Source organism: Melospiza melodia, chromosome 12 (genome assembly GCF_035770615.1).
Source record: "Melospiza melodia melodia isolate bMelMel2 chromosome 12, bMelMel2.pri, whole genome shotgun sequence".
In the NCBI taxonomy this organism is placed as follows: domain Eukaryota; kingdom Metazoa; phylum Chordata; class Aves; order Passeriformes; family Passerellidae; genus Melospiza; species Melospiza melodia.
The window spans coordinates 27,412,138-27,435,761 of NC_086205.1; the positions used below are offsets into that span (position 1 = coordinate 27,412,138).

The following is a 23,624-nucleotide window of genomic DNA, read 5'->3' on the forward strand; positions in this document are numbered from 1 at the left end:
CAGGAATTCCAAAATCCCATCCATCCCTGCCAGGCCAGCACAGGACAGACCTTACCTGGGACGGCTGTGCTCCTGGGGGCCAGCCCAGCTCCCTGCTGTCCCTTCTGGGCACAGCTGGAATGTCTCCTGTGGAACATCACCCCCATCCTCAGCACAAAGCCCTGCTGGCCCAGCTCCAGTGTCAGTAACAGGTCTGCAGCTCTCAGGGTAGATGCACAAAATGCTTTTATTGTGTCCAAGCAGAATTCCAGTCAGACTGCATTTCTCATGTACAGCAGGAGTCATTTACACACACCACAGCTTCAAATACAGGAGGAGAGCACTCGGGTGTGGGGAGCTGCTCACCTGGCCCAGGTGAGTGCAGCAGGGGGAGTACAGGGGTCCTACAAATACTGTACAGAGCTGGGTCCCAGCAGGGACGGGAGAAATACAGACTGCAATCAGAGGAGCATGGTACAGAGCAAATCCTTGGGAAGGTACAATGTGGGCTTGAGCTGGGCAACTCCAGATGTGAATTCTTCCTGTCAACTCCTGTAAATGCTCACAAAAATCTGTTTAAAATGTGTCTGTGCATTTACTGATCCCCGGTTCCAAAGCAAGTGGAAGCAGGTGTAGCCTTTTGGAGTACGTACCTGATTGTTCCTGCAGCTCTCAGCAGCTATATATTGTATATATTTATAGTATCTAGATCCTTAAAAGCTCCTGAATATTGAAATTTGCAGTAGCTCTGTCTACAAGCAGGCAGAAGTAGAGGCAGGTTTCTATAGATGCAAAACCCAATATTTAATCATGGCTTTCTTGGCTTAAGGTTTATGGAGAGTAGAACTTTGCAGAGCTGTCGTGCTCAGTAACCTGACATGCGTGTTTGGGCTTCCTAGCACTGCTCCAGGAGCACTCCACAGCTGGAACAGCTGGAACATTAGGAGCTGAACTATCTAATTGCTAACTAGTTCTCTGTCTCACAGCCTTTTATTCAACTACAAAGAAATCCTAGAGCTTATATTCAGCATAGAAAAGCAAAGTTTGAGCTTGCCCCTTCCATCTGTTAACCTGAAGAAACTTTATAGTTGAGATTTCCCAAACATGGTTTTATTAAAACCTGAAGTTGTATCTGGCTTTTCTTCATTGAAAAAATAGATCTGTACATCCTTCTTTAATTACCAAGTACCTGAAGGTTATAAATTATTTCTTTTTTTTTTTTTTTTTTTTTTTTGCTTTACAAGTGTTTGTCACAGCACAAGCATGAGGTGCAAAGAGTAAAGTAAAAATTAATGAACTCGGTCAAGAAGGTAAGAAAATACAAGGTTATTCCTGGTTAGAAGAGAGATCAACTGTGCTTTTAAATTCACTGCAGAGTAGTAGCAAGAGCACACATCTCGAAGGATCCAGTGACAGTAGACACCGAGCAGCAAGTGCTGAATGATTCTCATGAGAGTAATTCAGGGCTGTACTGGAGTACAGAGCACTTCTAAACCATGCAGTCCAGGAAATTCATGCATTGCATTAGGATCTGTAGTCCTTCTTGCTGTAGGGCTTGTTGCCCAGGATATTATCTATTTCATTTACAATATGGGATGTCATCTTTGGAAGGACCTGGGGTGGAAGAAAGCGATGCTTAATCCAGATAGTTCCAAAATGAAACCTAGATTTTATCAAAGTACATTTCCTCTGGGCTTTTTGTGTGACAGATATTAAACATTCATCTAATAACTTTCTCCCTTAAAGGAAAAACCTCTGGAAGATCTTTACTCAGTGAGAGAATCACAGCAAAGCCTCTCAGCTTTGTGTGTGAAATATTGCACTGGGACACGAGCCGGTGGCAAGGACTGCAGAGGAAGCTCTGACTGGGGAAAAACCACAGGGAATAACTGAGGTGGGTGCAAGTGACATGTGACAGCACAGGATCTGTCACAACATGCCCTGGACTCGCTTGCATTTTCAGGTGCATGAAAGCTGCTGGTGCCACCCTCGTGTCACTGGACATGTCTGCAATGCCCCAAAAGGTGCTAAGCCATGGTGACAGCAGGATGGGCCTGATGAGGGTGCATGAATGGAGCTGAGAGACAGAATCCCAAGTAGCCCTGTGCTGAGAGAAGGGGGTGCTGAGGTCTGGGGGTGTCCCCCTGCACGGAGGTGCCACCCCCTGCACTCACCTGGATGGCTCCGAGGTTCTCGATCAGCTGCTCGGGGTTGGAGGATCCCAGGAGCACAGAGCTCACCCCCTCATTCCTCAGGCACCATGCTGGGAACAAAGGCACAGGGTGGTCAGGACACAGGGGGGCTGACAGGGTTCTGTCCCTGTGTTTGACAGAGCCTCTGTCTCTGCTTGGCAATAATCTCATTTCTTTGTCTCTACCCGGGGGAAGATGCACAGATCTTCCAGGATCCTGAGCTTGCTCCCTGCCCCAGCACTTCTCTGGCTGTGGGGTTTGGATTCTCCCCAACACAAGGATTCACTGCAGGATGTTGAACCAGGGATCACCTTTCTGACAAATGTGGTATTTTCCAGCCTCAGCTCTCAGCAGCATAGAGATAACTATTAGGAAAAAACCCCAGAACTCTGCCAGCCCAGCACCACAAAGGTGATGGCTTCATGAGGAGAGGGATGTCCAGGGGAACAGGGAGGTGGGGATGGCCATCCTGGGGATGCCCATGACACTCTGGCCCTGTCAGTGTCAGCCTGGTGCTGCTGCTGGAAACAACCCTGTTTTAATTAATTGCTGCCCAGAGAAGCTGTGGGTCCCCCTGCATCCCCGGGAGTGTCCCAGGCCAAGCTGGACAGGTTTGGAGCAACTGGGATAGTGGAACCTCATGGCAGGGGCTGGAACAAAATGGGCTTTAAATTCCTTTCTACCCCAAACCCCTGCAGGATCAGTAACTTTTCACAGATTTTAAACAACAAACTCATCTCCAGCTGCAGGCCCAGCCCAAACCACAGTGTAAAGAGAGCACATGTTGTGTGCTAGCCCCTGGCAGCTGTGAGGCACCCACCAACAGCCAGCTGTGGCAGCGTGCAGCCCAGGCGCTCGGCGATGGGGGACAGGTCCTTCAGCTTCCCCTGCTGCTTCCTGCCCTCCTCGCTGATGATCTTCTCCTTCAGCCACTGGTAGCACTGCAGGGCAATCACAGACATCAGGCTGTCAGCTTGCAGCCTCCAAAGTGGGGAGTTTAGGGCGATTTGTAATTATAATCTATAAATATCTATAAATAGCAGCACTTGAAAAGCCACGTCCAGCCCAGAAGGTCATGGAGGCTGAGAACACAAAGCTGGGCTGCCCAAAGCAATTAGAGCAGGACCAGAATGTCTCCTGTTGTCCTCAGCTCTCTGGTTTTATTCTCACTCCAGAACCTGCAATCTCCCCAGTTTTCTCTCTGGACCCCATAACCCCCAATAAGAATAAAATCAGGATAATTGTGGAGAAACCACAATTAGTGGTGGTGAAACCAAAATGCCAAAACCTGTTAGAGAGGGCAGCCCCCAGCAGCCCATGGGTGTTCAGGGGGTCTCTGGGGGGATACTGGGGGCTGAGCACCCCCATGGCCCAGGCTGGTACCCAGGGACATGATGTCCAAGCCTGTTGGACCTGCGTGGTTCAGGGGCTGCAAGTGGCAGCAGCTGCCTCCATTCAGGGTTGGGCTCTGTGACCTTGGAGGTCCTTTCCAACCTTAAAATCCCAGGGTTAGCATCAGTGAGGAGCCCCACAGAGCCCCTGGCTCGTGGTGATGTCCCTCAGTGCAGGGTGGGGACAGCAGCCCCTGCAGCCCCAGAGCTGCCCAAGCCCCCCGAGCTCCCTGCGTGGGGCGCCTGGGCTGGTTCTAACCCAGATTCTGCTGCTCTTTGGAGCGTGGTTGCCAGAGAAACCGAGCTGATCCATGCAAGCAGGGCCCTCCTTCTCACGAGGGAGCCCTTTCTTTCCCCTTTGTTGTTTTCCTGCCCTGACAAAAGCAGCACCACTCAAAGGTGCCCCAGAAATACCTTGAGTGAAGCCCTTGAGCTTTCAGGGACCCCGTTGCCGTATTTCCCTGAGATGATCCCACAGGCCAGGGGAGACCACGTCATTGCTCCCACCCCTGCAGAGGGAACACAAAAAGGAGGTTTGAGGGGAGTGGGACAGGTCAGAGCTGCAGCAAAAATACAGATTTCACTCAAAAACTAAACCAAGAGCAAACTGACTGCTTGTTTCTGTTGCCACAGGCAGCAATGCTCAGCTGGTCCTGCAGGAATGTGCTGCTGGTGCCCCGGAGGATTTATTTCACTTAATGGACCACGTGAATCTCAGAGGGCAAGGAGCAGCCAAGCCAATTAATACTTAATATGTTCATTAATGTACTTTAGTTATTAACAGATAATATTAAGCAATCCTTCATCAGAGGCACAGTAAGCTGGTTTTCCTTTAGAGTCACTATTAGACTGAGGCTTGGCTTTGTCACTGGTCCCACCTGGAGCCCCAGGCCATCCTGCCCTCCATTTCTCCCTGGGAATGCCCAGCAGGCTCAGCCTCACCGATTTTGTGGTACAGCTCTGGCAGCTGCACCTCCACCTTCTCCCTCTGGAACAGATGGTACTCGGCCTGCTCACACACGGGGGGGATCATGTTGAACTGCCTGGCCACGGAGTAGGCTTCCTGCAGGGGGAACCAGGGAGAAAACACCTCAGGAAATGGAAATGTCTGCAGGACACACCAGGCCACGTTCTGGGAGGGCACAGGAGATGGCCAAGGCAAGGGGGACCAGCAGGATGCTGCAATCTATCTAATGTCCCTGGTTTGGGACATTAGAGACCATCTCATTCCACCCCCTGCCATGGCTGATATCAAACTGAAGGACTTGCCTTCAGTCAAACCAAAATGACACAAACCCAAACAAACCACCCAAACTCCCACACATCAGCCCATCTTCTCCTAATTAGCACTGGGCTCATTCTGGGACAGCCTTTTAAATGATTTCAGGTGGAAAGCCTGGATGGAGTGGAACCCAGCGTGCCCAGGGCTGCCATGCCATGACCTCTGTGGCCTTCACCACCACCTCCACGCTCCTCACCATGACCCCAGGCCCCTCACCACGATCTCCATGACCCCCAGGCCCCTCAACATGATCTCCACAGCCCCCAGGCCCCTCATGATGATCTCCATGGCCCCCCAGCCCCTCACCATGATCTCCATGGCCCCACCATGGCCCCCCGGCCCCTCACCATGATCTCCATGGGCCCCAGGCCCCTCATGATGATCCCCAGGCCCCTCACCATGATCTCCATGGCCCCCAGGCCCCTCACCATGATCTCCATGGCCCCACCATGGCCCCCCAGCCCCTCACCATGATCTCCATGGCCCCACCATGGCCCCCCAGCCCCTCACCATGATCTCCATGGCCCCCCGGCCCCTCACCATGATCTCCATGGCGCTCCAGCGGGACGTGCCCCAGTACATGGCCATGCCCTGGTTGATCACGTGTGTCATGGCCCGCACGATTTCTGAAAAACAGCAAAAAAAGGAGAGTGAGAAGGGCCCAGAGGCCACATTTCCACCAATCCCACTCCCAAACACCCCACACTGACAGGCCTGAGCACGCTCCTGCCGTGCTCTCCTGCCCAGTTGTGGCTGGAAAAGCATTTTCAGTGCAAACACCGAGACACCGACCCTGCAACTGGGTAAAAACTGCTTTTCCCACCTGGCTCCTGCCTTCCACGGCCTTAAGAGGACATTTCCTTCAAAACAGAACACAAGAGGGCAGCACAGTGGAAAAATAAACTTCAAAATAAATTCCTTTTTTAAAAAATTTGCTTCCTGAAAGCACATATCTAGGTCTGCCTCTTTTTACCAGGGACAAAGCTGCACGAATGGCTGATTGAACCCGACTGCACCAAGGGCCCTGTCACCCTCAGGTGTCCCCTCTGCACCACAGCAGTGCCATGGTCCCCGTTGATGTGCCCTGGTCCCCATGGCTGTGCCACCATCCCCATTGCTGTTCTCTGGGACATGGAAGCTTCCAAGGCCACACACACCTGCACAGGATCCTGGATTTCACCCCTCAGACCTCCCTGCTTGGCTGGGGGTGAAAAAACCCTCATGAACTTCAGTTTAAAGGAATCCCAGACTGGTTTGGGTTGGAAGGGATGTTAAAACTAAAGGACCTTAAAGATCTTTTACTCCCAAGCCCTGCTGTGGGCAGGGACACCTTCCACCTGACCAGGGCTCCAGAATTCCATTATGAGCAACTTCAAGCTGCTCCATCTGAATATTTAATCTAAAATTGTATTTCATTTCCTACCAGCATCAGGCTAAGCCTGTTGGTGATCCTTCCCTTCCTCCCTCCCTCCTCAGCAGCTTCTCCCTGGGTTTAGTTTGCTATTTTTGCCCCACCGCCATTTCAGAGTTTTGGAAAACATTTCGTCACACGCCTCTTACACATCTCAGCCCGGGGTTGTTTGCACTTCTCCAGCCTCTACTCCTTTCAAAAAAAAAACCCCAAAGTCAACTCAGAAAATGTATATAAATAGACATGTATCTCCTTGTTGAGAGAGCCAGAGGACAGCGATAGGATTTGGGAAGGGCACGGGCCCACAGCTTTTGTGCTGCCAGCTGGATCCCAAATGGCAGCACTTAGAGCAGGAGTTGTTTTGTTTGGTTTTTTTTTAACATAAATCAATGCTTCAAATCGCAAATAACAGCCCCTGGCACCATAACAATAATAACTCTGGGGCAGGTTTAAGTTCCCTGGCAGGAATGCTGTCACCTTCCCTCCCTGTGTGTGGCTGTGGGCACCTGGCTCTGTGACACTGGGGACACCCCAGGGACCACAGGGACCCTCCTGTCCAGCTGCCCTGCTGGAAGAGCCCCTTGGGATGAAGAACAAGCCCTGCCTGCCCAGCTGGGGCATGAGATCTTCATCCCAAGGAATGAGGCACAGAGCACAAAGGAATTGTGGAGAGGATGGATCCATCCCACCAGCCGTACCCAGGGTCTCTGATCCAGGGGCTGGGCTGGCAGAGGGTGGCAGGGCATGGCAGGGACACTCACACTGAGCTGAGCCAGCCCCAGGGAGGGCGGGCAGCCCTCAGCCCTCACCCCCAGCCTGGCTCTGGGGCACAGGGGGCACAGCCAGACAGACCCACGTGCCACGAGCTGCCCGAGGTGCTCCTCTCCAGCTGCTCCCTGCCTCCAACACTCACTGCTTTTACTATTCTAATTTGCTCAGAGACCTTTAAGAACATGAAATACATTTGGGGGGTTTAGGTTAAGCAGCTTTGCCAGGTGCCCTGAGGCCCAGTGACTGGCAGCACAGAAATCCCCACGGATGCTCATCTGCTCCTTGCCCAGGGGAGCAGCAGAGCCTGGGCAGCCTGGGGAGAGGGATCTGCTCTGGCTGGGGTCACAGGAGGATCTGTGGAAGCAGCAGGCAGGGAAAACAAACAGCACATTCAGGTTTGGTTGGGCTGTGCCCCCCTGCTCAGGCTGCTCCAGCCTGACCCACAGGTGCTGCCACGAGTAGGGAACACTTCAAGGTCACCTTCTCCTTCAGGAGGGGCTGCCCCACCCCTGGCAGTGCCCAGGGCGGGCTGGGCAGGGCTTGGAGCAGCCTGGGGCAGTGGCAGGGAGCGGGATGAGCTCCAAGGTGCCTTCCTTGGCTCCCTGTGGGAGAAGCTGAGGCGTGTGTGGTGCTGAGCAGGATGGAGTGGCTCGGCAAGCAGCGCTGACAGATGGCCCAGCAGATGCTCTGGGATGGAAGTGCCTTAGTGGGTGAGCCATAAAAAAGGCAGGAAGAAGATGGGAAGTGTCTCCAGCATGCCATTCATAAGAGGAATGTCCCTTTTTTCACCCTGCTGCAGCCTCAGCCAGCGCCACAGCCTGTGCCTGGTGCCAGGGCTGGCACTGGGCTGTGGGATCAGCTGTGCCCGGGGCAGGGCAGCCCCTCCACACTGCTCAGGGACAGCAGGGCGGGCACGGAGGGCACAGCTCCCTGCGCCAGACACAGCACAGAGCCTGCCCTGAGCTCAGCAGCTCCTGGGGTCCCAGGCTGGGCCCTGACCCTCATTGGGGGGCACCCATGGTGTCACAGCCCACGTCCAGCAAGGTGCCAGCACTCCTGACACGGAGCTCCAGCTCTGTTTGACTGCCATGGACCATCCACCACAGCTCCTGAGCCACCTGCCATGGACCATGCCTTGAATCCAGCCACAAACCCTCTCTGTCTGAAGGAACAGGGAAAGGAAATGCTCCAAACATTGAAAGGAAACTTCCATTTCCTTCCAAACCACACAAATTCATGTTGTGACAGGGTAAACATAGAAACCCTAAATAGTTTGGGAGGGACCTTAAAGGACACCTAATTCCAACCCTCTGCTGTGGGCAGGGACACCTTCCATGGACCTGCCTACCAAACTGAGATATTTCCCATTTAAGCTGCCCCACCTGAACAATTGATTCCAAATTGCCTTTCCTGCCCTCCTCAGTGTCAGCCCTCAGGCCAGGAGCAGGCACTGAGGGTTAACCCCTTCCAGAGCAGCCCCACCAACCTTCCATGGGGGTGTTGTTGTCCGGCCGGTTGGCGAAGACCACGTCCACATACTCCAGCTGCAGCCTCTGGAGAGAAGCCTTCAGCCCTGGGCACGGGAGAGCAGAGACAAGGACAGGCAGGGTCAGAGGGAGGCAGGGAACAGGGCCAGATTGGGAGCAGACACAGCTGGCTGTACTTCAATACGTGTATTTTTATATAGACACAGGTTTATATCGATACACACGCTTAGGATGTGAGAGGGGGGCTGAATGATGCTGTCCCACCTCCCTGCAGCCATCTGAGGAGCAAAGCACCACTCTGGCCACCACAGAGTCCCTCCTTCTCCACAATGTGCCATTATTCAGAGCTCCAGGATTGTGCTGACCAGCCCTGGTTACAGAGCTGTGCCTGCCAGCCTGGCAGAGGCACTGCCAGGGAGTTCAGTGCCCTGCAGGGAATTCAGTCTGCATTGTGTCACAGAGCCTCTCCTGCTCCAGCCCCAGCTCCTGAGGCCATGGTGGGCACTCCAGGGGTGCAGGGGGTGGCACTGGGCTGGGCTGGTGCCATGGGAGCAGGGAGAGCAGCAGGGAACAGGTGAAGCATCACCTGCCAGGTGAGCTGTGCCCTCCCACACTGCCCAGGGGCTTGGGCACAGCAAACCCCAGCCCTCTGCAGGCTCAGCCCATAAATGTCCAGGTTTTCAGAGCCTTCCTGTGAGGATCTGATGGGAGATGGCATCAAACCCCTGCAGATATATTTATATATCCATGTATGAGTGTATGAGAGAGGGCGAGCAGAGGATGGGCATTTTATCCAGCTCAAAATTCAGCAAACATTTCCAGCCTGCTCTATTTTGACTCATTCTTCATGAACATTCATAAAAACATTTTGTTCTTGGGAAGATTTGTAGAAAATAACTGTTCAAAATCCTCTTCTCTCTCTCACGCACACAGATATATATAAATATATATAAAAATATAAAATATCTCTCATTGACCTTAACGTTGTTTGCTGGGTGTTCTGTGAAATTATTCCAACTCTTGCCAGTGCTTTTCTGTCATTTCATGAAGCAGCTCCTCAAGAAATGGAAAATGGCTGGGTCTGGAGTGCCTGTGACACATCTGCCACCTCCCTGAGCTCCTTCAGTGCCATCCCCTCACTGAAGCTTATTCAGATGAAAATCCAACAAAATGCTGCTCCAAGAAAAGCTTTCTGCAGCATTACCTTACTGGGACGGTCCCAGGATCCTGCAAACACTCCAAGATCCAACTCTGCAGGGAATCCTGGATAAAACTTACCAGGAGCAGAAGGAGGAGGATGGAAGGAGCCAAAGCTGCACCCAGGGAGGGGCTGCTGACCCCCATTCATCCCACCTGGGCTGGGCACGGCCCTGGGGCTCCCATTTCCCAGGGGTGCAGCACTGAGGGAGGGAGCTGTGCCCAGAGGATGCCATCCCACCTGAGCTGGGCACTGCCCTGGGGCTGCCATTTCCCAGGGGTGCAGCACAGACAGGAGGAGCTGTGCCCAGAGGATGCCATCCCACCTGAGCTGGGCACTGCCCTGGGGCTGCCATTTCCCAGGGGTGCAGCACAGACAGGAGGAGCTGTGCCCAGAGGATGCCATCCCACCTGAGCTGGGCACTGCCCTGGGGCTGCCATTTCCCAGGGGTGCAGCACTGAGAGAGGGAGCTGTGCCCAGAGGATGCCACCCCACCTGAGCTGGGCACTGCCCTGGGGCTGCCATTTCCCAGGGGTGCAGCACTGAGAGAGGGAGCTGTGCCCAGAGGATGCCATCCCACCTGAGCTGGGCACTGCCCTGGGGCTGCCATTTCCCAGGGGTGCAGCACAGACAGGGGGAGCTGTGCCCAGAGGATGCCATCCCTGAGCCCCAGCAGCAGGATCTGCACGTCCCATGGGGGCAGCAGGCACAAACAGGGGCACACATCCTCCCCTAGGCTGGCACTGCCCTGCGATGCCCCTCCACGGGACAAGGTCCCAGGGGACACTGCTGCTCCAGGATGTGCCCCTCAGTCCCCAGGCACGGTTCTGCTCCTGGCACTGCTCTCCCTGTGCTGGGAGCTGAGCCTGGCTGAGCTGAGCCTGCAGAGCCAGCTCTGGGTGCAGCCCAGGCACACACGGCCAAGGCTTTGCTGTGGGCAAACAGAACACAGAGTTCCTGCTGTCCCCTCTCCTGCAGGGACACGGGGACAGGGACAAGGCAGAGCAGCAGGGAAGGGGAGGGGAGCAGGGATTGGGGTCAGGAACCCCAGAGGGGAGCAGGGATTGGGGTCGGGAACCCCAGAGGGGAGCAGGGACTGGGGTCAGGAGCCCCATGGATGGGATGCAGCCAGGTGAGGGAATGGGCAGCAGAACTGAGCCCTTGGGGAGCAGCAGCACTAGGAGTAGAGCTCAGCCATGCCAGTGGAGCCTGGCAGCCCTCCAGAGACTATTTCTGCAGGGTGACATCATGCCACATCCTCATCCTGATCCCTCCAGCTCCACAGACAGCCCAGGCACCCCTGGCCACATCTGGCCTCACAGGGAAGGGCTGGGGCGTGCAGAGAGCTACCCAAACCCAGCAGCCCCCATGGAGTGAGGGGCCTGCCAGTGCAATCCATTCGCTGACATTTCTGAGGGGAGCCAAAACAATCCTTGGGGCATTTTGGGCATTTCAGGATGAGTTTGGGAACTGCTCTGCATGGGACTGGCACAGGGGCAGTGGGATCAAACAGCCCCAGCCCATGGAGAGCACTGGGATCAGCTGCACAGAGCCCCCAGGGCAGCCCCAGCCCAGCCCAGGTACCTTCAATGATGTGTTTCCTGGAAAGGCCTCGCTCCGTCTCTGCCCTGCAAGGGAAAAACAGCAACAGCTGGCAGAGGTGCCAACAGCCCGGGAGCAATGAGCTGTGTTCTGATTTAAACACCCCCAAAATTACAGAATCCCAGACTGCTTGGGCTGGGAGGGACCTTAAATCCCACCCAGTGCCACCCCAGCCACGGCAGGGACACCTCCCACTGTCCCAGGCTGCTCCAAACCCCAGTGTCCAGCCTGGCCCGGGGCACTGCCAGGGATGCAGAGGCAGCCCCAGCTGCTCTGGGAATCCCATCCCAGCCAGGAATTCCCAATTCCCAATGTCCCACCCATCCCTGCCCTCTGGCACTGGGAGCCATTCCCTGTGTGCTGTCCCTCCATCCCTGTCCCCAGTCCCTCTGCAGCTCTCCTGGAGCCCCTGCAGGCTCTGAGCTCCCCCTGGAGTTCCTCCTCTCCAGGTGAGAAACTCCAACTCCTTAAAACACTTGGCAAAATAAACAGAAATGCAATGACAGCAGCAAAGCACCCCCAGGTGCCATTAACCTCCCCTGGCTGCAGGGCAGGGCCAGCAAACCCCAGGACAAGTGGCTGTCACACTTACTTGCCACCCCAGTACAGCTTTGTGGTTATCACCAAACTGGACCTCCTGCAAAAAGAACAGGAACACTCATATAATTTTTAAAAAAATAATAATAACAACAACCAAGGAGATGCTGCCCATCAGCAACTTGTAAAACCTGGGAGCACTGTTTCTGCTGGGGATGCTCAAACAGCCAAATCAGCTGTGCAATGTTGAGGACACCGACTCCAGTGCTGGTCTGGGGGAATTCCCTGCAAATGGAACTCTGGCAGGCAGGGAGAGCCCAGGAACTGCCAGGTGCCCAGGGAACAGCACCTCTGTGCCCAGGGCAGTGCCCCTCTGCAGCGGGGTGAGCAGCACAGGGGACACGAGCTCAGCTCCTTCAGAAGATGGAAAGTGAAATACCCTGAGGTGTTTTGGTAAAGTATGCCCATAAATAGTCAGGGCACGAGGAAATGGAATGAAGTCAGGGGAAGTTTGGATTGGACATTGTGATAGAAAGCAAAGGCGATCCAAATGAGATGACCAAACCCCCAGACATTGTAAATCACTAAATAAGCAGCACCCAGCCCTCTCTCCAGGGCCTGCAGTGCTGTTCCCCCCTGCCATCCTGCCCGTGCCTCTCACTGCCAGGCAGCACTCCCAGAGCTGTTAAACTCCAGTGTGAGACATCTGAATTAATCTGTAAACTCTACACGATATTAAATCAAAGATTTATCATCCTCCAGCTGCCTTGCTGCATAACCAGACATGTACAACACAATTTCCCCAGCTTTTATTGCACTTCATTTTATTTCCTCCACATCACCCAGAGTATTTCTTACCAGGTAATCACTCACCCCCCTAATCCCCTGGCTGGGTTTGGAGAGAGCCCTGCCAGACCCCCTCCAGCTGAACCTGCCTAGGACACACACACACACAGAGGAGGACTTTGAAGATTATGCAAATCCCTTAAAACCCACAACACATGCTAATGTGCATCCTCTAACGAGGTGTCAGCTCCTCCCGGGCTGGCACAGCTCTGCCTCCTTACCCCAGCAGGGATGAGGTGCCACAGCCGGCCTCCCACCCGGGAGGGCATCGCAGCCCCGAGGGTGGGGGACACCCCAAATCGCAGGGGAGCTGTGGCTGCTCCTGTGGGACCCCCAAGGGAAACCCCCCAGATCAGAGGGAGTGCCATACTGTACCTCCAGCCCTTCTTCTTCAGGATGTTGCCCAGGATCACCTCGGCCCTGTGCAGGAAGAGCCCGGTGTGAGGGGGGCAGGGGGTGCTCAGTGCCCCCAGCCAGCCTGGCTGCAGCTGCCCCTGCCCTCCCTGGTGACAGTGTCCCAAACTGGGACAGGTCCACCTGCCCTCCCTGGTGACAGTGTCCCAAACTGGGACTGATCCACCTGCCCTCCCTGGTGACAGTGACCCAAACTGGGACAGGACCACCTGCCCTCCCTGGTGACAGTGTCCCAAACTGGGACCGATCCACCTGCCCTCCCTGGTGACAGTGACCCAAACTGGGACAGATCCACCTGCCCTCCCTGGTGACAGTGACCCCAAATTGGGACAGATCCACCTGCCCTCCCTGGTGACAGTGACCCCAGATTGGGACAGATCCACCTGCCCTCCCTGGTGACAGTGACCCCAGATTGGGACTGATCCACCTGCCCTCCCTGGTGACAGTGACCCAAACTGGGACCGATCCACCTGCCCTCCCTGGTGACAGTGACCCCAGATTGGGACAGATCCACCTGCCCTCCCTGGTGACAGTGACCCAAACTGGGACAGATCCACCTGCCCTCCCTGGTGACAGTGACCCAAACTGGGACAGGACCACCTGCCCTCCCTGGTGACAGTGTCCCAAACTGGGACCGATCCACCTGCCCTCCCTGGTGACAGTGACCCCAGATTGGGACAGATCCACCTGCCCTCCCTGGTGACAGTGACCCCAGATTGGGACTGATCCACCTGCCCTCCCTGGTGACAGTGACCCAAACTGGGACCGATCCACCTGCCCTCCCTGGTGACAGTGACCCCCAGGTGGGACAGATCCACCTGCCCTCCCTGGTGACAGTGTCCCAAACTGGGACAGGTCCACCTGCCCTCCCTGGTGACAGTGACCCCAAATTGGGACAGGTCCACCTGCCCTCCCTGGTGACAGTGTCCCAAACTGGGACAGATCCACCTGCCCTCCCTGGTGACAGTGTCCCAAACTGGGACAGGTCCACCTGCCCTCCCTGGTGACAGTGACCCCAAACTGGGACAGATCCACCTGCCCTCCCTGGTGACAGTGTCCCAAATTGGGACAGATCCACCTGCCCTCCCTGGTGACAGTGTCCCAAACTGGGACAGGTCCACCTGCCCTCCCTGGTGACAGTGACCCCAGATTGGGACAGATCCACCTGCCCTCCCTGGTGACAGTGACCCCCAAACTGGGACAGGTCCACCTGCCCTCCCTGGTGACAGTGTCCCAAACTGGGACAGGTCCACCTGCCCTCCCTGGTGACAGTGACCCCAAATTGGGACAGGTCCACCTGCCCTCCCTGGTGACAGTGACCCCCAGGTGGGACAGATCCACCTGCCCTCCCCTGGTGACAGTGACCCCCAGGTGGGACAGGTCCATCCAGCACAGAGCCTCTTGTCCCCCCCTGCCCCTGCCCAGGTCCCCTGTGCCTGAGCCTGGGCTGGTCCCTCTGCAGGACACGATGTCCCGGCCCAGCTGGGAGCCCTGTCGGTCCCCCCAGCCCCATTTAGCACGGGTGGTGTCCCCCATCCCATGGGTGATGTCCCCCCATCCCACAGTGTCTCTGAGAGCAGCCAGAGTGGCTCACCCCGGGATTCCTGCCCGGATCTGTCACAGCCCCAGGCACCCAGCACCACTGAGACCCACACTCCCTTCCCATTTGTTCAGGGTACTGGTCTCCCTGTGCCAGCACCAGTGGTGCTCTCCAGCCTTTGCTGGGTACAAGAGCCTTTGGGTTAATTGTTTGGGTTTATTTGATGGGTATCCCAAATACAAAGGCTCTCCTGTCCTGCTCGGGGACAAAGAGGCTTTCCAAGGACATCCAGAGCCCAGCACATCAGAGGGGGAGCAGAGAGCCCAGGTGCAGCTCTGCCAGCCCTTCTGGGCACACCTGCCCAGGGGCAGCCCTGTCCAGCCCCCCGGGCACACCCTGCCCAGCCCTGCCCAGGTGTGGCTGTGCCCAGGTGCAGCTCTGTCCCAGCCCCCCGGGCACACCCTGCCCAGGTGCAGCTCTGTGCCAGCCCCCCGGGCACACCCTGCCCTGCCCTGCCCAGGTGTGGCTGTGCCCAGGTGCAGCCCTGTCCCAGCCCCCGGGCACACCCTGCCCCGGGCACTCACTTGCCGGCCGCGTACACCTCGGCCGTGTCGAAGAGGTTCACGCCGCTCTCGTAGGCGATGGTCATCAGCTGCTCGGCCACCTGGGGAGCAGGGGGACAGCAGGTGACACCACGCCCAGCAGGGAGAGCCCCACAGCCCCTGCCCAGGGACACCCCGGCAGGGAGGGATTGAGGGACCCCAGAACACGGATTTACATCAACCCCCCCGGAGCCAGCGCGGCAGGAACTCGTCTCCCCTCGCAGGAGCTTCCCTTCGGGAAGGCAGCAGGAATTTAGCGGGGTTCCAGAGATGCTCTGCAGTGCTGCAGGGTTTAGCACAGAATCGGGGGGGTTAATGTTCCTCTGCCTGCCCGTCCTGCAGCTCCCCAGAGATGCCGTGGGGTGGGGAAATGCCTGAAGGGCATTTGTGGAGCTCAGGGGAGTCCTGGGGCTCCTGCTGCTCCCGGGGACATGAAGGTTCAGGCTCAGCATCCCAAGGACAGCGCTGTGCTTCTGTCCTGCTTTTCCATGGAATTTGTCCTGCTTTGCATGGAATTACGGTGAGCGAGGGGCGCAGGAGGACCAGAGAGCAAAGTGGACATCAAAACTGGCCCTGACTGAGCATCACTGACCAGCCATCATCCCACAGGGCCATGAGATGGGACCAAAGCTGGGGAGCCATTGGGATCAAAACTGGGGGAATCCATGGGACCAAAGCTGGGGGATCCATGGGACCAAAGCTGAGGATCCACTGGGACCAAAGCTGGGAGATCCACAAGATCAAAGACAGGGATCCACAGTGATCAAAGCCAGGAGATCCAGAAGAAGCAGCAATACCATGACAGATGGAGTGAATTTAAAGGAAAAGCCCTTGGAATGGAGGCCCCTGGGCTCTCTCCCTCACGCCAGAGCTGTTTTGGGGCTGTTCCACACCCGGGGCAGGCAGCTGCTGTCCCTGGGGCGCTCACATCTGGGACACCTGGGCTGCAGAGGAGCCCACGTGCAGCCAGGGCGCCAGGGGGGATTCCCTGCATCAGGAGCCATCTGCTCCAGGGAAAAGCACGGAGCAAACCCAAGCTCATTTTCAGTTGTTTCAGCTTGTTATGTCAAAAATAAATCACCTTTGTAAGGCCAGCCGTGACTGTATTTAGGATTGCTGCCCGTTATGTCCACACACAGAAACAGTTCCCAATCCCAGTGCAGGAGCCCAGGGGAAGGAGGGGACATTGCTGGGGACAGCACAGGACAGGAGATGGCCCTGAGGGGTGGATGAGGCTGCTGAGAGTCCATCTCTGGAAATGTCAGGCTCATCAGGGGGTTGTGGCAGAGCTCTGGGTACTGACTCCCTGCTGTCTCTCTGTGCAGGAAGGCTCCAGGAGCCACAATTTCTTTTAGAAATGAAATTAAAAACACCCCCAGAGTGTGGTTTGTTCCATGCACTCACCTCATCTGAGATCTGACCTCCAAAAGTGACCCAGGTCCCTGGAAAAAGCAAAATAATCTGTTACTACAAGAGGGTTTCCACATCAAAAATGAGACTTCATCAGAATTCCCTTTGGGATTGAATGGGTTTTAGATGGGGTGGGCTGGCTCAGGGGATGGTGCAGCCCCAAGAGAGCTCCTGCAGCCAGGCAGGACAGGGCACCTGCCCCCAGCATGGGACTGGCACAGGCAGCTGCCCAGGGGATGCTCCAAAATACAGAGCTGGATTCAAATCATGGGATGGTTTGGGTTGGAAGGACCTTAAATCCCATCCAGAACCTCCCACTGTCCCAGGCTGCTCCAGCCCTGTCCAGCCTGGCCTGGGACCCTTCCAGGCCCTGGAATCTGAAGCTCTTTCCAAACCAGAAATCATTTTCCAAAGCTTCAATTTGACAAATTGGAAAAAATCCGTGATGCTGCCACAACGCATCATTTGGGGAATGAAACTCTCCTTAAATATGTACTTCAGCATTTAGCATCCTGAAAGGCAAAATTAGAATTAAAAAAAAAATAAAAAGAGACATAAAGAGAAATATTTCTTCTGACAGGACAGATTTCCAACCCACAGTGACTTTTCCCTGGGAGCTTTTCCATGAAGCCAATGTCCAGTGCCAGCCCTGCCCAAGGGCACTGCCTTCCCTAGGCTGGCTCCTAAAGCTGCTGCAGCTTAGGCTCAGTTGCTGGCTCTGCTCTATTATTAGGAAAACTTGGGGCATTATGTCTTTATGATCATCGCTTAATAAAAAAAAAAAAATTAAAAAAAAATCCTGTGGTGGAAGCAGCGTGTGTATTTAACCAGATCATAAATCAGTTTGGGTTGGAAGGGACCTTTAAAGGTCAGCTGGTCCAACCCCAAGGAATTCCCATAGGAACACGATTCCTGTATCTAGATTTTGAATGTACGATTTATTTTAGGAATACAGATCTCCTCAGGCAGTGGGGAAGAGGCAGCAGAGGGCTGGGCAGGCAGCAGCTCAGACACTTCTGATTCCCTGGGCTCAGCAGGGCTGTGCCAGCCTGTGCCAACGTCCCCCTGAGCCCAGCACTGCCCCTCCCCACCCCTGCAGAGCCCCACGGAAACCCAGGTGCCAAATTCAGCCGTTCCTGGGCTGGAGGGATGCATGGACGGATGCGTGGGGCAGAGCGCGCGTGGCTCTCCCAGCTCCCCAGAACTGAGAGCTCTCGCTGGCAGAGGGGCTCAGCCCCCAGCTGGGAATCCCAGAGAGGTTTCCCCAGCCCTGGAGGTGCCCCAGGCCAGGCTGGGAGCAGCGTGGGGCAGAGGGAGGTGTCCCTGCCAGGGCTGGGGGGCACTGGGCACCCCTTCCCACCCCTGGGACAGGACAGGGGCTGCAGGGCCAGGGCTGAGCTCCGATGCTGCCGAGGGACAGGAATTGCAGCTTCCCTGCCTGCCTGCGCTTGGGAAGATGCAGAAGCTGCTCCCAGACCCTCATCAAAGAGGGATGGGGTCCCTGGGTGCCGGGACATGGACCCTGAGCAGGGTGGAAGGGCTGGGGCAGCTTTGATCAGCCCTGCTCAGAACACAGCCCCCCATCACCCCTGGCAGCAGCAGCTCGCTCCCTTTCCCTCAGAAAAAGGCCAGTCTGAATTTTTTAATACGTCAGGTTTCTCTCAGTGCAAATAAAGCTATTTAAAGATGCACAAAGTGTGAGCTCAAACTGCAACTCCTGACTTCCTGCAGAACAACCCGAGCTGGGAAAGCCAAGTTTGCCACAGATCAGAGATGAAATGGAAACTAAACAAATGAGCAAAGAGAACACATTTTCTGGCTAATTTTGTATTTTCTCTAGCTCTGTAAGGACAACGATAATGGGACAGGAGTACCCCTGCTGCACCTTGCTGGCTACAGAGCTCAGGAGAGGTATTTTCTCTGATTATTGGAGTTTAAATGCTCTGGTCCCGCACAACAAAGATAAAACTGAAACCTGTTTTCATTTCATCTTTAAGCTTCTTCATGCAGATAAAAAAAAAATAACCAAATGAAGCCTGATTTCCATGTTAAAGCTTCAGAGGTGTTATTTTTACAGGAATACATTAAAATGTGTTTGTACCAAAAAAAATGGGTTGAGACTGTTTATCTCAAAGTGATTTTTTTCCCTTTTGCATAAGCAGCACACAGGTGCACAGGTGAGAGGGAAGAGGATTATTCATCCTCCCCACAGAGCGCACATCCTCTCAAAATTCACCTTGTGACACAAAGCACATCCCACTGAGTGACAATGTGCTCGGGGCCTGGGGCACAGGGAGAGCTCAAATCAGAATAACAGCTCCTGAAATGCAGGGAATAAATACCTGTGCTGCTGGGCAGCCCTGCCCGAGCCCCCAGCCCCAGCTGGGCACAGCAGCACCAGCAGGAGCACACGGGGGGATTCCAAGAGGGTTTTTCCCCATCACTATCACAAAAGCAGGCAGGGATGTGAGTTTGGGCTCAGCAGGGTGAGCTGAAAGCACCAGGTGTGGCTGGGAAGGGAAGGGCTCTGCTCCAGGAGCCAGGAGCAGGGAGGGCACCCCCATCCAGGCACAGGCTGCTCCCCCCCCTCTGCACATTGAAAAAGGCAAAAAAAAAGCACAAGGAGCATTTGGCATTTCAAACAACAGCCAAGGATGATTCACAACCTCAGCCAACACACTCATTTGGGAAGAAAAATATTCTGGAGAAAGGCATGTATTTTTTTAAATTGCTGCTTTCCCCTGTCCAAGTGACTGTCTCTCTCTCACCCAGCCCAGCTCATGGCTTGGAAAGGCATCCCCTGCCCCAGGACAGACAGACTTCCACCGCTGCCCCTTGCCCATCACCTTCCTCCCGCCTGCCCTGAAAGGTTTCCCAAATGGATATGTTCACCTGCAGGGGGAATTCCTGCACAATTCCAGCTCTGGCTCCCAGTGCAGCCCGGCAGGGGCTGGTGCCAGAGCAGAGCCCACCTGAGCAGTGCCACAGAACCAGTGTCACCTGTGTCACCTGTGCAGGGGCAGGGCTGAGCCCCCACAGCCCCTGCTTCTGCTGGCAGGAACGGTGCCTGCACCAAACCTCACCCCAGAGCCAAGGGCACAGCAAAAAACCTGCCTGCCTCCAAAAAACCAAAACCTGCCCCTCTAGGCTCACCAAACACCATTTCTGCAGCCAGCTATCGCCTCCTGTCCATGGATCGGGACTAGGATGGCAGCTTTGTGCTGCTCCTTTCCCTGCTCATCACCTCTCTGCAGGTCAAGGTTTTCTCAAAACCTGAAGGAGCCCACAGGCAGGGTCTGAGCTGCACAGGTGAAAACCGTGACCTGCCTTTCCCTGGAATCACAAGAACACTTTGGATCCAGCACCAAGCAGAGCCTGGCAGCAGCCCAGGGCCAGCCTGGCAGGTCCCTGAAAGGCTCACCTGGAACAAACTGATCCAGGCAGGAGGGGAAAGCTGAGCCCAGGCAGGAGGGCAAAGCTGAGCCCAAACTGATCCAGGCAGGAGGGGAAGGCTCAGCCCAAACTGAGCCAAGCAGGAGGGCAAAGCTGAGCCCAGGCAGGAGGGCAAAGCTGAGCCCAGGCAGGAGGGCAAAGCTGAGCCCAGGCAGGAGCAGGACCCAGCTCTGGGATGCTCCCAGGGAAGCTCATTCCTGGCTGAGCAATCCCAGCCCCACGGGAGCTCAGTGCCCCAGGGATGATGCTCAGCTCTGCTCTCAGGGCCCTCCCTGACAGCCCTGTGTAGCCATGATATTTTCTGAAAAATCCTTTCCTTAGGATTTTTCCTCCTGAGAAGCTCAGGGGCCTCAGGAACAGAATGTAAACATTGATTATCTGCTGCTGTGGAACGCAACAGGTGCATCTGGGATTGGTCTCATGTGGTTGTTTCTGATTAATGGCCAATCACAGCTGGCTTGGACTCTCTGTCTGAGCCACGAGCTTTTGTTACCATTTTTTTTTTCTATTCTTAGCCAGCCTTCTGATGAAGTCCTTTCTTCTATTCTTTTAGTGTAGTTTCAATACAATATATATCATAAAATAATAAATCAGCCTTGTGAAACATGGAGTCAGATCCTCGTCTCTCCCCTCACCCTCAGCCCCCTGAGAACACAGCCCTGCCAGCAGAGGAGCTCGTTCCCCCGAGCCAGGAGGAGCAGGGTGCCACCAAAGGGTCCCTGCTCCCAGCCCTGCCCACCTCGGATCTCTGCCCCCCTTCCCCTTCTCCTCCTGCAGGATGAAGCACTCTCCCACCTCGCTGAGATTTTGCAAGGCTTTTGAGGAAGACTGCTGAGCCTTCAGAAACTTCAGTGAGCCCTAAATTAGATTTTCATGCTGCAGAGAACACAGGGAAACACATTTATCTTTTGGGGAGCTGCAAGAGAGAAGGCATTTAGGAAAGTCAGATAAAGCAGAGCTGGGAGCAGACACCTGGAGGATGTGCAGAGGGACAAGTGGGAGGGTTTTAAACTGAAAGAGAGATTTGGATGGGATATTGGGGTGAAATCCTTCCCTGGGAGGGTGGGCAGGCCTGGCACAGCTGTGGCTGCCCCTGCACCCCTGGCAGTGCCCCAGGCCAGGCTGGACACTGGGGCTGGAGCACCTGGGACAGTGGGAGGTGTCCCTGCGGTGGCAGGGAGAGACCAGGATGAGCTTTAAGGTCCCTCCAACCCAAGCCAAGCACCCAAAAGAAAAGGTGCTGTGCAGCAGGAGGAACACCCGCCCACCCCAGGGAATGTGCATTTCTGCATTCTGGGCTTCAGGCTCCAGCTCCCCTTCTCTCCCTGCACACAGGGCTCAGGGCTCCCTGTGCTGCAGCAGGAGGGCCCAGCAGCCCCCCCAGCCCCTGCACAGCTGCACTCACAAAGGCTCAGTATATTTAGATGCTGCTGCAGTTCCACTTGAAATCAAAGAAAAGCTCTGCAAAATTGTTTTTTTCTTTTTTTTTTTTTTTTCTTTTCCTGCTGCTACTTCCTTCCCGTGGCTTTCTCCTCCACCACAGCAGCAGCACTTGGGGAAGCTGTGAGGCTGATAAATGAAACTGATAAATAAAGCCTCTGCACAGAGCAGACGAGTCCTTCCCAAGGCTGGGGCTATTTTAACCAGAAGAGCTCTTGGCAGAACAGGCCCTGCTTCTCCCACTTGTGCTACGGGGTGACTTTGACACCTCCCTCCAGTTTGAACCCAGATGCCAAAGGGCTGAGAGCTGCCCTGGGAGGATCCCTGGCAGGGATGATCAGGCAGAGCCCCCAGGACAGCAGCACCCCTCACCCTGGCAATGCTCACCCAGGCAGGTGACCCCTGGAATTTACCCCAAACGCCCTCTGCTCTCACAGCTTGTGCTCACCAAGCTCCTGGTTTCCAACAAACAGCCCCAAAGCCTTACTTTTCTGTCTGAACAGCCCGAGCAGAATAGTCTCAGAATCATGGAATGGTTTTTTTTTTAAGGTTTTAAGAACCTTAAAGCTCATCCATTCCACCCCTCCGCTGGGCACAGACACTGCCCAGTAGACCAGGTTGCTCTGACCGAGTAATAATAACAACAACACAATTGTTAAATAATAATATTGTTATTATAACTGGACTCCTCAAAGAAAATTCCAGTAAGTAGCAAGCCAAATTGCACCCAGGATGGAAATTTCCTGATGACTAAAGACAAGCATGCCATAGGTTGTGAGTCTACAGACAGCAGTGTTTCCCTGAAGTGTTTCACAGGTTTAAAGCCTGCTGCAGACTCCTTGGATCTGTGGGTACATCAATTGATTTAAATACTCTGAGTAAGTGTAGAATGAACCTTGCCATCTTAGATTCGTAATTAGCTTAGATTCATAATTAAGCGCCTGTTGTGCTTATAGCAAATCCTATTGAGTCACTTTATAAATGTTAAATTAGTCAACTGATTAAGCCCTGCTATTGTGGTGCTGATGGAGCATTGCTAAACCCCCCAGACCTGAGGCACTGCTCAGTCTGAGGCTGAGCCTGGCCCTGGGGCTGCTCTCAACCCCAGGGCTCAGGGCAGGGTCTCCTCCTGCTCTGCACCCACCCCAACCACTGCACACTGATTTTAACCTGATTTTCTGCCACCTGCTCTGTCTACAGAGCAACACACCAAAGTGTGCCATCCAGCTCCACAATTTGATAAATTCACACTCAGCCGCCGGCACTGCAGCAGGAGCTCGCAGCACAGCTCACCCTCCTCCTCCTCCTCCTCCTGCTCCCTGCAGGGCTGGGTGCCCATCCCACAGCTCAGTCTGTGTCCAGGGGCTGCCCTTCAGAGCATTGCTCTGAGTAAAGGCAGCAGGAGCTGGGCAGAGCCTTCCCCAGGAAACAGCACACAAAGATAAAGCGTTGGTGTGGAACTGGGGGCTTTGGAGCCAGGGGAAAACTGGGCACACAGGGGATGGGATGGCATCCATGGCATAGGATGGGGTCCATGGGATGGGATCCAGCTCTGCCCCAGCCCAGGCTGGCCCTGGGGGCTCCTGGGACACTCCCTGGGCTCCCTGCAGGCTGCTCCTCCCCAGGACTGGGCACACCAGAGGGTTTTCCAGCACAAACCCTCCCACAGCTGCCCCAGAGGGCTGGGCACAGAGGCCAGAGGTACTCACCCAACCCCAGGCACGACACTCTCAGCCCGGACTTGCCAAGGTTTCTGGAAGGAAAAGAAAATAATTAGAGACTGCAGTTCAGCCCTTGAGGGACGCACAGCATCACCCCAGGGGGAGGCAGCAGCTGGGGGGGACCAGCCACAGCTTTTGCCCAAATGCTGGGTTTTCATCCAAAAGGGGCAGAGCTCCCATGGTGGGCACCCAGCTGGGGAGGGGCGGATGTGCTGCCATCCTCCTCCTCCCCCCCGAGTGCTCAGGGCTGGCAATAAACCCGAACACCTCCAGCCCTTGGACAGCACACCCAGGCTGGTGTGCCTGACCTGTGCTCCCAGCCCATCCCATTTCCCACACTGGATTTCC

At 55.2% G+C, this 23,624-nt stretch overlaps 1 protein-coding gene across 2 annotated transcripts in view; it reads right to left on the bottom strand.

The window, feature by feature from the left end:
- Positions 1–208: 208 nt before the first annotated feature.
- The window catches only part of KCNAB1 (potassium voltage-gated channel subfamily A regulatory beta subunit 1), a 58,335-nt gene continuing 34,919 nt past the window's right edge, over positions 209–23,624 (bottom strand). For both annotated transcript variants that reach the window (XM_063167448.1, XM_063167449.1), the window contains exons 2-14: positions 23,265–23,308; positions 16,657–16,694; positions 15,235–15,314; positions 13,072–13,116; positions 11,906–11,950; positions 11,296–11,339; positions 8,513–8,599; positions 5,385–5,470; positions 4,505–4,625; positions 3,977–4,071; positions 2,992–3,112; positions 2,154–2,242; positions 209–1,593 (exon numbers count right to left, since the gene is read on the bottom strand). In XM_063167448.1, coding sequence (XP_063023518.1) covers positions 1,504–1,593; positions 2,154–2,242; positions 2,992–3,112; positions 3,977–4,071; positions 4,505–4,625; positions 5,385–5,470; positions 8,513–8,599; positions 11,296–11,339; positions 11,906–11,950; positions 13,072–13,116; positions 15,235–15,314; positions 16,657–16,694; positions 23,265–23,308 — 985 coding nt within the window. In that variant the 3' untranslated portion in view covers positions 209–1,503. The remainder of the gene's footprint in view (positions 1,594–2,153; positions 2,243–2,991; positions 3,113–3,976; positions 4,072–4,504; positions 4,626–5,384; positions 5,471–8,512; positions 8,600–11,295; positions 11,340–11,905; positions 11,951–13,071; positions 13,117–15,234; positions 15,315–16,656; positions 16,695–23,264; positions 23,309–23,624) is intronic.